Below are 15,969 nucleotides of genomic sequence, written 5' to 3' on the forward strand. Positions count from 1 at the left end.
GAAGAGACATCTAGCTCATCTCCCGTGACCGTCTGCAACGTAAATAGGGGCAAAGAAAATATGGCCGGAAGTAACGATGGAAACCGGCATACGGTTCGCATGAGGCTGTTATGAAAGAGATCTGAAATTGCCAAGGCCTGAGGGAATAAAAATCAGATGTCAGTTACTGAAGAAAGCTAGATAATGTATATGAAACTATACTGTTACCCCAGGTTGAGTTCAAATTAATTTTAACACTTCCTTTCTTTGTGAATATAGAACCTACAGCTAGAAAAAAGAAATCACAAACTCTTCTATAACTTTTAACATCATAAAGGGCTTTTGAAATAAGGTGTTTTTTAATTGAATGTTGTAACTTATTTTCATGATTGAAATCTGCCTTTGCATTTTAGCAAAGATATAGCTATCTATGGGTAGTCAATCTCAGATTGAACATGAGCCTGTAGTAAACCTTAAAATGCATGCTATTATGTAGTCTAGTAATGGCATCAATAATCTTATAAGGCTTTTTATCAAATAGCATTTGCTGTTCACACAAACAGAAATCAGTCAAGGGCGATTCAGATATAAAACTAGAGAATACACCCCTAGGGTGTTCTGGCTTGCAAATACAAAATTTTCAGAAATTTTAGATTTACCAAATAACAAGAAAAAAAGGAATTTCCTAAATAAACAATTGTAAAGCAGAGTAGGTATGCCAATAGTCAAGTATCCATAGCGTTTCCAAAGGACTGCCACTCTCTTAACTGTTTTTATTTTATTTGTTTTTTAGTTGGGTAATGGTAAGTATTTAAAATAATTTAATGCTAATTTATGTCTTATTACAAACACCAACAGTTGTAACACGAGTACTTTACGTTATATCAGCACTTCAGTTCTAGAACTTTTTGAGTGATTAATTTGTATCAGCTTTGTTAGCTAAATCTAAAAGCATTGCTTTTAGAACCTGGTCTTTGGAGATTCTGCTCACTTCAAAGAGATGTAATAAAATAGAAGTTTACAGTAGCATATTAATGTATTATAGCATTCAAAATGATGAGCCACAAGTTAATTGGTTGGTAATCGTTCATTTAGTATGTGAGTATTTAAGAAAGGTATTCTTTTTTAGAACTTAGGGGCTGTTTTGCTTTGTGAAGATATTTTTAAGATAAAGAATGCTAAGAGGTATAACAAAATGGCTTGGTGGATTGAGTTTTCACATATAGTTTTACCAACTTTTTTGTCCTAATGTTCCCCTTAATGGGTTTTACGATAACAAAAGAAACATATTTATTACTATCCCTTTCTGAAAATATTAGATGTATCTTAATACTGATTTAAATAATCTATTCAAAGTATACCGAAGGGCCAGTATATCCTAATGGTTAAGAACACAGATTCTGGAAATTGTCTAGATTCAAATTCCAGCTCTACCATTCAGTGGTATGAGGCTTTGGGCAAATTATTTAGTTTTTTCCGTGTCTCCATTTTGTTATAATATGTGAAATAGATTAATAATAGAGGCTGACTCAAAGCACTACTGTAAGGATTAACTTAATATGTGTGAAACCATTATTATAGTGCCCGTTAATGCCTTCCACAGTCTGTTATTTTATTTGTGTAACATACTCAAACTATATATATATATATATATATATATATATATATATATATGTATTTTCACATTCATATCAAACAATCATTGGCATACAAACAAACATTTGCTATGGGGCATCTTTCTCTGAAACCAGTTTAGACAAATTCATCTACCCAAAGCCTTGGAGCTCACTTAGTCATGTGTTAACAGTGACTTAAGCATTTTAATGCAGAAGACAAAGAAAGGAAATCCCCAAATCTCAAGGAGTATATTCTTTTACAAGCAGATACTTCCATAAGTAACTTAGAAACCTGAATTAAAAAAAGAAATTTCCATTACGGACAATAGCTGTTTTTTGTTTCTTTTGTCCTAAGCCCAGCAAGTCTCCAAATACTCTTTCTGTGTTTTTGGTCAAGCTTCCCTTTTGATGGATAAATCTTTTCCACCAAGGTCCTCTGTAGATATCTGACCTTTTAACAGAACTTGGGCAAGTACACAAAATGCGAGCAGTGCTTGGGTGTAGAGAATGACGACAAGGCGAAAAGCACAGTCCTACCTCCTTTCCATGCTCCCCATCTTTGTAGACCAGTTCATAGTTGGCGATGGTGTCTGAACGTGGAGGCGTCCAAGAGAGCAAAATACTTGTTTCGGATTCAGGTTCTGCCTTGAAGTTTAGTGGCTGCCCTGGCACTAAAATCAGGGAGGCAAAGGAGTGAGCTCACCATCACCAGAAATATTCAGAAGTTCTTTCATTAACTGTTTAAACTTTTCACTCAGTGTCTGCACATATTAGCTTAATGGAGAGCTAGGTTCCTTACATTGTCCAAGTTAGCCTGTCAATATAAAGCCCATTTTTCCTCCTTTAAGGGACAAGAACAATGTTATAAATACTGTGCTTGCCCCTGAGTGGTTTAATATATATGCAAGATGTGGAATTAGCAAATGTAGAATATATCAGTCTCTGAATTCAACTTTAAGAATTATATTTACTTTATAATATCATTGTAAGTAATAAATGTGATTATTTATATAAAGCACTTGGGATAAATATTGCCTAAGTCACACCAATTGTTAAAAACATAAAAGCTATTGTTCTTTTACAACTGAGTGGGAACTTATTCTCTAACGCTACAGTTTACTTTTAAAATTATTTCCAATTAGGTTTATAAAATCCCACCTTTACTCCATTAACAAAACCTACAGGCAAGCAGAATCATTAGTATTTTTTTCTTACCAACCCACGTTTTAAAAAGGTGTAAAAAAAAAAAGGGAGAATTAAAAAAACTAACAATTCTTTCTAATCTCTAAATGAATTAATATGAGTTAATACACTAGACGCAATATAAATTTAATATTGTCGCTAGTGAGATGGAGCTAAATTACTACACAAGTTGAAAAGTGTATAGAATACTCTTATTATCACAAATATAGGAATTTAACAGAGGTCATCTATAATTCTCGTATTAGTCATGTAATCCATGCAATAAACAATTTGGAAGAGCTATATATCATATGTAATCAAGAATGGGACATCAATCCAGTTGAAAGCATCTTACCCAAATGTTGAATTAGAAGAAATTTTACTAACCCCAACCTCCTAGTTAGCAACTAATCCCACGAGGTCCTCTATCCATTATGCACAAGGCTAATGCACTTCAGGGCATCAGTAGCACAAATACTCTTACTTACATTGTTCTCAGCCAATGTCTACTCTAATTGGTTGGTGCCCATGCCTTAGTGGCCATTAAATATTTTGATCATTACCCCGGATATTGCAGCATGTTTCAAAGTGCCATAGCCGAACATATGTCCATATTCCCACAAGTTCACATGAGAATTCCGTGTATATTTGTAAAAAACAAGAATAATACTTCACACCAGAGGTGTAAAGAACATCTAAAGTATTTTTGGCAAATGAGCATGAACATTCAAAAACATATACAAATAATATAACTTGTAGCTGATGTATGACATCAATTTCTTAAACAATACCTAAAGCATCATTTTCACCAGAAAGAAGGTCTTTGGAGATATAAAATGCATTACTTTCTTTTCTTTCTATAGTCATCTCTCTGTAGCATGATGAAAAAAAATGCCTTTTGTTTAAAAAAAGATTAAAATCTAAAGGGGTCTACAATGGTTTCTGGAATCAATCCCTAATCATCATTTCATTCCTCTGGTCTGTTAACCTGTGAATCTGTGTATGTGTATATGTGTGTGTGTGTGTGTGTGTGTGTGTACACGTGCACACACTCATGTTTGGACTGATGCTTAAGGCCACCAATAATCAGTGCTTCATATTTCTAATTTCATTCATTTTCCTTTCTCTCCTTCCGTATCACAGGCCTTGAGCTACTCATTAATTTGATGCCTCCAGGAATGTACTTTCTGAACTGAGTATCTTTTTTTTTTTTTAAGTACCTGCCCAGTGGGTGACCTAACACAATCATTCAGGCTGAGAGGTGAAAGGTAGAGACAAAAGAAGATAAAAGATCAAGAGCAAGAGAAGGTAGAACAGAGGGAAATAAGAAAAACAATCAGGCAAATAGCAAAACAAATAGAAAATGCATTACTTCTAAAAAGAAAATACCAATATCACAGGCAGGAGCCACAATGGAAGCCAAGAATGATCAGATGGGGAAATTATGATTGGATTCTAATATTCAGATCATGAAAGGTCTTCTCAGCCTAAAAATACGCACGCCTATGCATATGTATGCAGTCACTTCTTTTTCTCTAGTTTTATTCCCTTTTTCTTTCCCCAACTTCCACACGTCTGGGAAAGAAGAACACCTTGTGATAACTTCTGACTTAAACCAAACCAAATAAAGTGCTGTCAAGAATTAAAAACATGGACAGTGTTGAAGGGCTGCTCTCAGGATAATAATTGCTTGTTACGTATTTCCTCCCTGCTAAGGCTAATAATAAATTGAGTGACAGTGATTGAAAACATTGTGGGAATCCAATTAACTTTTTCTTACTTAAACTTTTTGCTTTTAATTTGTCTCAAACAAATTCCTGGTAGGTCTCAATGTTTCATCCTTGTTTAGTGCCACACACTTCCTTTAATTCTCTAATTCTGTTTAGTTCTATTCAGAGCTCTCTCCTTCTAAATAATGAAACAGCTACATCAAAGTCTCAGACGGTGTACTGTTCATTTTATTTTTGGACAAAGTAAGTAGGAAGTGGCCACACGACTGGATGGTGAGTCTCTTCGAATAATACAAACAGGGTTCTCCTCCTCTGCTTTCAACATCTTCTTCTTTTGAAGTGGTCTGGAGGGGAATTTAATAGATTTTAAACTTGTGGTCGAAACACCAATGCCTAGAGGTGCCAGACAGATGACTTAGATGAGCGCAGAGGCCATGCAGGCCCAGGGTCAACGGGGGAGTGCCTGGGACCCCAGAAGGAGTTAGTGATGCTCAGAGCCAGGACACGGCTGCCGTGTGGAATGTGGGTCCAGTCTTGCCCAAGCTTCTGATTTTTCAGCAGAAGTTGATAATGAATCTTCTAGGTAAAATCTTTTAATTTTTTACAATCGGAAATAAATTGAATTAGTCGAAATTAACTGAAAAACACTGTATCAGGCAAAATGTGTCTACAGACAAAATCCAGCATAAGGACCAGGGCTTTAAAAGATCTTTTTATTATATCAGGCTCTATGCCCATACGTGTCTTAAGGGTGACGCTACTCAGACTTTCTTGGGAATTGTGGATTCACCTAAAGACGTTGCTTCCTCAGGATCGTTTAGTCATTACTGAAACAACCACAATGAAGCTGAGGCTTCAAAGGAAAAGAAAAAAGCTGAGAAATTAACGTATTTATTTATACATTCCCCAAACATAATAGTCTTAATGATCATGATATATGTTCACAAGAAAACACTTTAGTGGACTCCAAACTGTCATATTTATTTTGTCTGTGCCACTTGGAGACACAGGGAATACTTCATCATCTGTCAGTTAGATTTTTATACCACATACTGTGGCTACAAAGGTTCTATTAACATTTATATTTGTTTTCTCCATATCCCTTCTCCCTCCTTCCCTCCCTCCCTTACTCTCTTCCTCCCACTCCCCCCCGCCCGATAGATAGATAGATAGATAGATAGGTATAGATATTTGTAATGTATGTATATTTATTTATTTATTTATTATTATTTTTAAATTTATTTACTTTTGGTTGTGTTGGGTCTTCGTTGCTACGCGTGGGCTTTCTCTAGTTGCAGCAAGCGGGGGCTACTCTTCATTGCGGTGCGTGGGCTTCTCATTGCAGTGGCTTCTCTTGTTGCAGAGCACAGGCTCTAGGCACGCGGGCTCAGTAGTTGTGGCACACGGGCTTAGTTGCTTCACGGCATGTGGGATCTTCCCAGACCAGGGCTCGAACCCATGTCCCCTGCATTGGCAGGTGGATTCTTAACCACTGAGCCACCAGGGAAGTCCTGTATGTATATTTAATGCTCCCACAGTCTTGACACCTCAAACTTACTGACATTCTTTTATCTTCACTTACTTCATGTTTTTCTATATATATTTTATTTTTCTTTTATTTAAGAGCTTTTCTGTGCTGTAGCATTTTCCTCATCAATTAACCAAAGATACATTTTACGGAAAAATCTGAGATTCTGGAAAACACATGGGAGAATAAAAAGAACCCATCCAGAACCCTTAGCGCAATCATCTACATTAAAAAAAGATGTGTTGGGCTTCCCTGGTGGCACAGTGGTTGAGAGTCTGCCTGCCAATGCAGGGGACACGGGTTCGAGCCCTGGTCTGGGAGGATCCCACATGCCGTGGAGCAACTGGGCCCTTGAGCCACAACTACTGAGCCTGTTCGTCTGGAGCCCGTGCTCCGCAACAAGAGAGGCCGCGATAGCGAGAGGCCTGAGCACCGCGATGAATAGTGGCCCCCACTTGCCGCAACTAGAAAAAGCCCTCACACAGAAACAAAGACCCAACACAGCCAAAAATAAAAAAAAATAAAAAAAAAAAAGATGTGTTGATGTTGACCATAAACCAATAGAATTTAGATGTGGAAAGAGGAAAGAAAAGTAGGAACACAAATTTTTCTTTAAAATTATATTTAAGAAATCCTTATATTTGGTAAAGTGTTGTTATATCCTTCTTCTTGATTGCTTATTTAATGTCCACAAGGAAATACAAATATGAGCTATCAATTCCCTAAAGTAAGATTATAACCCCATTGAGAAATGGAAAATATTTGAGTAGTAATACTATTACACTCCATATATCTGAAGGCAACTCACAGAGAATGGAGAATGAATAAGAAACGAGAAGAAAATCTGCATGTCATCTGAACTCTGATGATATTGGAAGAGATCAATATCTGACTAAATTTTAGGGAATATCTCTGAAGAGAAAGGGGTTAGCACATATAAAATGGCTAAAAAACAATTTCACCTCACCGTAATATAAATATGCAACATTACCAAAAAGACTAAAAAACACATTATTTCTAAAATATCTAGTGCTCTAATAAGGTACATATTTTAAAATGTGAGTATCTAGCATATTGACAAATGATAATAACAACAATAAAAGCAACAGCCAGAGTTATAGTGGTAGTAAAACAAAACAAAACAAAATTCAAACAAGGAGTCTGATTTGTAAGTGCCGCAGATATATCATTGACAAAATAAGTACTTAATACACAAGCACGTACACAAATCTTACTCTCAACTGTCATTAAACATCAATAGGAAAAAGCTAAAATTTTATTACAGTTGTATTTACAACCAGCACTCCTTTACTCATCGCTAAAACTATTTAGAGAAAGAATTCAAATGGGGCTCATAATTTTTGCTATGGGAAATCAGTCTTTTCTAGTTTGCTCATACAGGCCTGTTGATATATAGTAATGAAATGGTTTATAAACTACTGGAAACCTAAAGCACAATGTCTCTAAAATGTCATAGTTTTATAACAATTTTGCTTCTTCAAAATGTTTAAAGTTGATGCTACTCATTAATATTTATTTATTAAATGTGTATAATTATTTTCCTTCCAAAGACATACACTACTAAGGTGTGTACATATAAATCAGTACTTTCCCCAAGAATCTATTAAATGCATAGAAGAATTAGAGGTAAGATATGTTTTCTAAAGAAAGTTCAGAAAAAGACACACATTAGGATTTAACAGCTTTAGAATGCCTCCAATTAGCAGGAACAACAAGCAACATTTATTTTAGTGCATTAGGTTTAAGATGTTAATTTATTACATTTCCTTATCAGAGTTTTATTTGTACTTCTTTTGTAAAATATAGTTACCCTATGTTCTTATTATAATTACGTACAAGAGAAAACTATATAAGACATCCTTCCCGAATGTGTTTTTTCATAGCAGAGACTTTTTTCTAGCACAACATAAATACTTCCCTTGTCAATGGCCATATCGTTGACGTATTTTCAAGGTGAATTAGTTGCAAGTCACTATAATGCCAGAAGTTAAAGCTATGGAAAACTTGGAAGATTAACCAATATTTCTAGAAAATAATCATTTTAACCAAAATCTTTTCATATTTAAAACCATGTAAAGATTACTTAATATTTTCATCTGTACTAATATTCATAATTAAGGGGATATATTACTGACTATAACATAGATCATATTTTGACTTTCTATATTACCAGAAATATACAAACTTACATCCATCCTCCATTTATATCAATACATGTGACAATAATCTTAGATAAGATCAAAAGTAATAATGTCCCTCTTAAACTCACTTTATTTCTAAATACTGCTTCTGCAGAGTCTGATTTTAAACAAAAATAGGAATATTACTGTCAGGGAATTAAAGATAATAAAATGAAACGTATACCTTTTAGATAAAGTAGACAAAAATGTGTATCTCTGTGTATATGAAATTAAAATATTTGAGAAGTTCATACATGTTATTGATCAATAAATTTTTGTAGGTTTGGAAAAGATAAAGTTGTAGTGAGAAGAATCATAAACTTAAATTTTATATAACCTAACTAAAAGGATATTTCATAATGGTTTTATGTCTTTGCCTAGCAGTGATCCTATGAATTAGCTGGTCAGGAGCAGCTCAGGATTAATTATATCAGAACTAACATCATTGTATTTGGCAGGTGTCCACTAACATCAAATGGCCTTTGTTAATTAAGCCTAGAGAACAGATCAAATCATTGTGCCATTTTGGAAGGTTTTCTTAGCCTATTGATCTCGGCAGGCACAAGTCATTATGTCATTATATATCTTCTCAATCAATGGGTATTAAAATTACAATTATTATGGAAGGTTCTTGGAAATATCTTAATGTAAAAAAAGTTAAACAGAGATTGAGAACAGTGATTTTAATGCATCTGTGATCCATTCATCTAGATTTTTTTTTAGGTCCGGAGTCCCTGGATCACATTAACTCAATTGCTCCTGTCACAATGTTACCTTCACTGAGTTATGATTTATGTTACATTATGTCCCCTGGTAATACAGAAAAACACAATATGATCTATTTAAACATCAGTTCTGTATCTTTCATTAAACTGTGACTGAAAGCATTACTGTCATTTCGTGTTCTGAATATAAGGATTCTCATGATTCTCAAGGATTCTTATGTTTCGGTTGAATTTAGTTTCAGTAACTATTTGGTTTCTTAGATAGCTAAATCCTTCTGTCATAAGAAAATAATATTATGAAACGCTATAGATTTGTATGCTTAAATTTGTAGTTAGAAAATTAAGAGCCAAACTTAGTGACTGAGTATCATAACTTTCTATAAAAAAGGTATTCCTTCTACTTCTTTTAGATTAACTTTTTTTTCTTTTTTTTAAATATCTAAATGGTTTAACGTACTTCTGCACTGGGATAACCTAATAGCCACCTCAAGTATTTCAGATGTAAATCATATATAATTCTTTTTTTAAAAAAAATAAATTTATTTATTTATTTTTGGCTGCGTTGGGTCTTCTTTGCTGCACGAGGGCTTTCTCTAGTTGCGGCGAGCGGGGGCTACTCTTTGTTGCAGTGCGCAGGCTTCTCATTGCGGTGGCTTCTCTTGTTGCAGAGCATGGGCTCTAGGCATGCAGGCTTCAGTAGTTGTGGCTCACAGGCTCTAGAGCACAGGCTCAGGAGTTGTGGTGCACGGGCTTAGTTGCTCCGCAGCATGTGGGATCTTCCCGGACCAGGGCTCGAACCTGCGTCCCCTGCATTGGCAGGCGGATTCTTAACCACTGCACCACCAGGGAAGTCCCATATATAATTCTTGAATAGAGATATGAATACATGACACCCTGTGTTTCCTGCCTCTACTCATTTATTGAGCACCTAGTGGGCACTAAAACCTAGTAGGCACCAAAAATAAGACATTAGCAAATTATTAATTTAAAAGATAATGGTGCTTAAAAGTATCTAGAGTGTCCACTTAATGACCCAAAGGAAGTTCCTGAATGGAACCTATGACCCAAAGGAAGTTCCTGAATCTTTTTACCTTCATCGATCCTCAATTTACTCATTGGCAAATGAGATAATTCCACATCTACCTAATTGAGCAGTAAGAATTAATACACCTATTAGCAGAGTTTCCAGCATATGGCAGTTATTATTATGATGATGATTATATATTACTGAAGTTATAAAATATTTCTATCCATTATCTAATCAATAGCCTTGTTACGGGTTGAAGTGTGTCCCACAAAAATTCATATGTTGAATTCCTAACACCAAGAATCTGAGAAAATGACCTTATTTGGAAATAGGATTGTTGCAGATGTAATTAGTCAAGATGATATCATTAGGTTAGACCCTAATCCATTATGACTGGTATCTTATAAAAAAGGGAAATTTGGACGCAAGAGACAAGCGCTTAGGGAGAATGCCATGGGACCATGAAGGCAGAGATCAGGGTGATGATTCCACAAGCCAAGGAACAGCCAAGACTACCAGCAAACCACTAAAAGCTAGGCAGGAGGCCCAGCATCTCCCTCACAGCTCTCAGAAGGAACCAATCCTGCTGACACTTTGTTCTTGAACTTCTAATCACTAGAACTGCAAGATGATAAATTCCTCCAGTAAGTGGTATTTTGTATGGCAGCCTTAGAAAAAAAACCACTACCACTAAACTCTATAAGGTGGTTATTATTTTAGATGAGAAAACGGAAGTTCAGAGAGATGAAGTAACTTGTCCAAGGATCTGGAGCTAAAAATGGTAGTTTGGGATTCAAACCCTGGTTATGTTACTCCAAGATCAGGGATTTTTAAAATATCAAAGCTGAAACACCAAAAACCTAAAAGTGGAGTATAGGTATATACTCTTCCTATAGACTTTCTTATATCCTTTAATGGTTATGGAGTTGCTAAAATAGTATAATAAAAAAATAATCTCTTAACAGTTGACTACTTTCAGTCAAGAAAAAGAACAAGATTCACTGATTTCTACATTTTCCAATGAGAAACTTATGGAAAAATTAATCTACAATATTTTTATGCATATTAATATAACAAATAAACACAGAAGAAATGAAAAAGCCAAATAGGGAAGGTATATGGATGATTTTCAGTATAATTATGATAAAACACTCTGTAGTCACTTTTTTGATATTAGAAAAAGGGATAAATCCATGAATAAACCAATAAGAACCAAATAACAGTATGAAAATAAAATAAAGCCAGGCAAGCTGTAAACATGCTCTGAGGTTCCTAGTAGCCAAGGCAAATAGGTAAACGTCCTCAGCCTCAAGATTCACGAAGCCCACAACATAAAAACAAGTCAGTGGTTAAACATAAGTGTATCTAGTTCTGACACCTGAGAATATTCATTAACTCATTCCCAGAATTACCTATGAGTTATGACTACAGATTATATATACCATCTCCAATAACATGGTTCTTATGTGGATTCTCAGAACAAGCGAATGGCAGGCCACCAAAACACTCACAGATTAATGCAAGTTTAAGAGGTACCAAGACAATAAGGAGTCAAATGAATAGCTCTCAGATATTCAAGAATAAACTTAATAAGACAGCTGTTATGGTTTATTCCCATCCCACGACAAAACTGATCACTTTGAATCCAAGACCAGAGAAGTTTGATAACCTCTTATGAAAATAAAACTACGGGAAAGGCCAAGTTTTTCTTCATAAAATAGTTTGGCGTCTGCTCTAATACCCAGGAAAATGGGTGAATAAGGCCCCAAAGTTTGATCTTAGATCTTGGTAACTGTCTTTCTTTATCCCTGAGGCCATACAAAGAAAAAAAGAAAAGAACATTAAGGGAATATTCATTTTTAAGCAAGTTGCTTCCTGGCAAATATAAGCCATTTAAATATCCAAGGTCCCCTACAAATGGTTTTATTTTTAATTTTATCTTGAACCATCCACTCCTTCACAAATTAAATAAATTTTGGGACTATTCTATTGGAGTTGCTAATACAAAGAAGCACAGTTCTTCTGTTCTCAAAATGCTGCATGGGGGATGCATTTATCCAACTCCTGCAGAAAGTCTTCAAGTCATTTGTGTACAAATTAAAAAGAAAGGATGCTACATATAGGGGTACGAGAGTAAGAGGTACAAACTATTAGGTATAAAATAAGCTACAAGGGTATATTGTATAACATGGGGAATATAGCCAATATTTTATAATAACTATAAATGGAGCATAACCTTTAAAAATTGTGAATCACTATATTATACACTTAAAACCCAATTAATATTATACAGCAACCATACTTCAATTAAAAAAAAAAGAAAGGATGCTAAATGCATCCCCCTTTTAAAAGGACTGTATTATTTATAGTCTTTCCATGTCCATGCCTGTTCCTTTCCATATGCCTAACTCCTTACTTAGAAACTCTAAATCTCAAAAATTAAAACTTATACTATTTTGTTCTTTGTTTCTGTCCTTGCCATTTCTTAGTACCAGCTCCCTTCTACCCTACTCCCCATCCAGAACCAGACTTACCTCCTGTCTGAGTGATGACTTGTATGTCACTTGAAAGAGGACCATCTCCAATTGAGGTAAAAGCCAGGACTTTGACAGAATACGTTTTCTGGGGCACTAAGTTGCCAATAGTAGTGATTTGGCTGTCAGCTACATTGTGTTTCATCCAGTTGTTAACATGCTGAGTGGGATCCATTGTATAATAAACTCGGTATCCTTGAATCTGTCCATTTGGCTCTTCAGGTTCCTTCCACTGTACCAAAATGGTGGTTGAACTCAACATCCGCGCCTGGACGTCCCTGGGGGCACTGGACGGCGCTTGCTCTGAGGTCTGTGTTAGCACGGGCTCACTGGGAGGCCCCCGCCCAATGTTATTGACAGCAACAACCCTGAATTCGTAATCTGAGTAGGGACTTAGTCCAGCGACACTGTAGCGTGTGGTCGCCACCCCATCAATTTCTTTGTAAGGTTCTTCAGAATTTTTAGGTTTATGCTGAATGATGTAGTAAGAGACAGGCTCAGGGTTCCCAGAGTCCCATGTCAGTGTGATGCTTGTAGCTGTGCTCTCAGTCACGACAGGAGTTCCTGGAGGTTTGGGCAAGGCTTACAGGGAGGAAAAAAAAGACAGTGAATAGCCATCACTTTTACGAAATCACAAGAATCCATAAACTCTGCTATTAGAATGACAGAATTATGTACCTAGTAAAGATTTAATTAGATGAAATCACAGCAAAGGATGGTTTTCTGAGTGGTCAGGAAGTACAGTAAGACATGCTTAGGTGACAAATCTCAGTTTACTAGAAGTGTATTATAGCATTGTATTTTGGGGCTTGTATCCAAACTCACCACTTATTAGCTATGAGATCCTGGATGTGTTGCTTAAGTTCTCTTTGCTTTAGTTTTCTCATGTGAAAAATAGGCAAAATTGTATTATTGGAATTGTACTGTACAGTTGGGTAACTGTATTTCATGAGCTTACGGTGAAGATTAATGAGCTAATCCAGTAATGCTCTTAATATGTATCTGGCACCCTCAGAAAACAGTAGTTCCAATGATTACAATTATTATAACCACAAGCTTGGCCCATGAGACCCCTGCTTCAAAAAAATGATATAACTAAATGCCAATAAACATTGAAAAGAACAAAATTTTAGATATAAAATGAAATGGTATTAAATTGTTGTAAAAGAAGAGTAGCCATTTTGTTTTCAAGATGTAAGACATAGGCAACATTACTATATATTTTTTAATAAATAATCTGACCAATAATTTTAAGGTAATAAAGAATAGTAATTTCAAATCAAACAATTTCAAATTCACGCTTTTTACTTAATATTCAAAATATGCTGAAGGAGCTAAAGTCTATTCACAAATCACTTTTTAAAGTATTTTATTTTATTGTCATAATATGTATGCTATATCCAACATCAGTAATATCAGATTACAGCTATGTGACAAACATTTGCAATTAAATCTATATTTTAGAAATCTCGTTCATTCTTTTTAGCAGAAAAGCACAACTCAAAATGCTACTAATGAAGCCTACAAACCATCTACACAGGTGGCCTCACCCGGATAGTGATTCTGAAAGGTAGTGATGTTAGGGAAGAAAGGAGAGTTTCACAAGCTGAATTTTTAGAGAAAACTCAGAAGGTAACACTCATATAATCAGCTCCTTAGTACTCCTCTTTTCCTTGTCAACTTAAAGGCAAAAAATACAACACTCCCTACAATGGTAACTTTTCAAGATTAGCAAACTTGTACTTAATTAGTGCTATATCCCCAATACCTAGAACACTGTTTAGTCCTGAGTAGGTTTTTAATAAGCACTGTGAAACGACTACCTGAATAAAGGAGTCCTTTCTCTCTTTAAGGTGCTTTTTGTTTTGACTCACTTCTTGCCTTCAAGACCCACCCTTATGTTTTATTTATTTATGTTTGTGGTGGTGGGGGTAGGGAAGCAGCAAGAGTCAGGAAAACAAAGAAACTGAACAAAACATTAGTTTAGTGTGACTCCTGCTTTTGAATTCTTGAGGGTCTTTAGTAAACCTTCAAATATTTAAAGCTGAAATGGTTAGTATGGGAAAGACAATTCAATATTTGCAGATTACTCTAAGAACCATGGAATGATAATATTTGGCCAAGGGATTTTGCTGAAAATAATAATAGAAAGACATTTATTTCAGTATTCTGGCCTGGCATTTTTCAAGGAAGTGTATGATCTGAATTTTCCCTAGATGTCTTTCTGTATTCTTCAGGCAAGTAGAAATATTGCTAATTAAAGATGTGTTTACTGATATTTAACAGATACTCTTAGTTTCGCTAAGTCACACTGATTATGCAGTACAGGTTTTGTATCTGTCATGTATGGAGAATACTAGGCCTAATACCATAATAATATGCAATAAAACATTACTATTTTAAATGACTAAATGTTGAAAATGCTGTGTACCTTGTCTTATGTCTTATGTCACATTATTGATTTTATATGGTATACATTAGGTATATGCACTTGGTCGAAAATATGACACCTATTACAATGTGTGCTGTATTTTTTTAGGATCACACTTCCTAGAAGGGGAAGACAACTTGTGTTCACTTTGCAATAGCTCCAGACATTTTGCAGGAACCTAAAGTCACCCTCAAACTGACTCATTTTGTGAAAGTTTTCTAAAATTCTATAAACACTGTATAAAAACAACTGGTACCCTCACACACTCATTTTTTACCCCCTTTGATTCAAAAGTAACCATGGAATATAGTACTTCGGTTATAGTCAGCACACTTGTTTCAAGAAAAGAATATTTGTTGAGCACTTCGCTTACACAAGGTGAGAGCTAAAACAGAATATAACCACACTTGCATTTTGATTTTTAATGGTAGGGCCTATCAAAAATTTAAAGCATCTATTATTAGACCATGTTGATTTCAACTCTCTCTCTTTTTTTTTCCCCCTTTGTCTTCTGGAATTTTGAGCATTTGTTAACACTTATTTGGATTTTTTTTGTCATGTGCCTCTTCTCAAGGTTCTGGATAAATATAAAACCTGTACACATCATTCCGACCATAACGGCTGACTATGTCAAGCATGCCTCATCCTGACCTGTTAGTGCCTGAGCCTGGCCTTTGGTTAAATATTCTGATGATTAGCACGACTTAGGCTGTCAATACTTCTAAGAGAGAATCTGCCTACCTAGATATGTGTATCTTACATGATACCACAGATATGATTGGACTATGATATCTGAAACAATGACCAATAAATTGATACATTTTAGAATTCCAAGGAGAGACTTTGTAGAGGCATTAGTCAGCTGACTTGAGGGTACCCAGATCCTCCAAGCATGAACCACTGAGCATACCTTTGACAGTGATCTGGGCTATTGCTTCAATGACACCCAGTGTCGACATAGCAACACAGGTATAATTTGCTGACTGTCTTACATCATTCAGTTCTAGGACATTTCT

At 35.3% G+C, this 15,969-nt stretch overlaps 1 protein-coding gene across 5 annotated transcripts in view; it reads right to left on the minus strand.

Moving 5' to 3' along the window:
• The window catches only part of PTPRD (protein tyrosine phosphatase receptor type D), a 2,148,784-nt gene that overhangs the window by 176,623 nt on the left and 1,956,192 nt on the right, over positions 1 to 15,969 (minus strand). For all 5 annotated transcript variants that reach the window (XM_082470803.1, XM_082470804.1, XM_082470805.1 and 2 more), the window contains 3 exons: positions 15,864 to 15,969; positions 12,523 to 13,104; positions 2,133 to 2,266 (listed from right to left, as the gene is read on the minus strand). The exon at positions 15,864 to 15,969 is cut by the window's right edge and continues 164 nt beyond it. In XM_082470803.1, the coding sequence (XP_082326929.1) occupies positions 2,133 to 2,266; positions 12,523 to 13,104; positions 15,864 to 15,969 (822 nt within the window). The remainder of the gene's footprint in view (positions 1 to 2,132; positions 2,267 to 12,522; positions 13,105 to 15,863) is intronic.

This window comes from Balaenoptera physalus (assembly GCF_965194825.1).
Source record: "Balaenoptera physalus genome assembly, chromosome: 7".
NCBI lineage: Eukaryota > Metazoa > Chordata > Mammalia > Artiodactyla > Balaenopteridae > Balaenoptera > Balaenoptera physalus.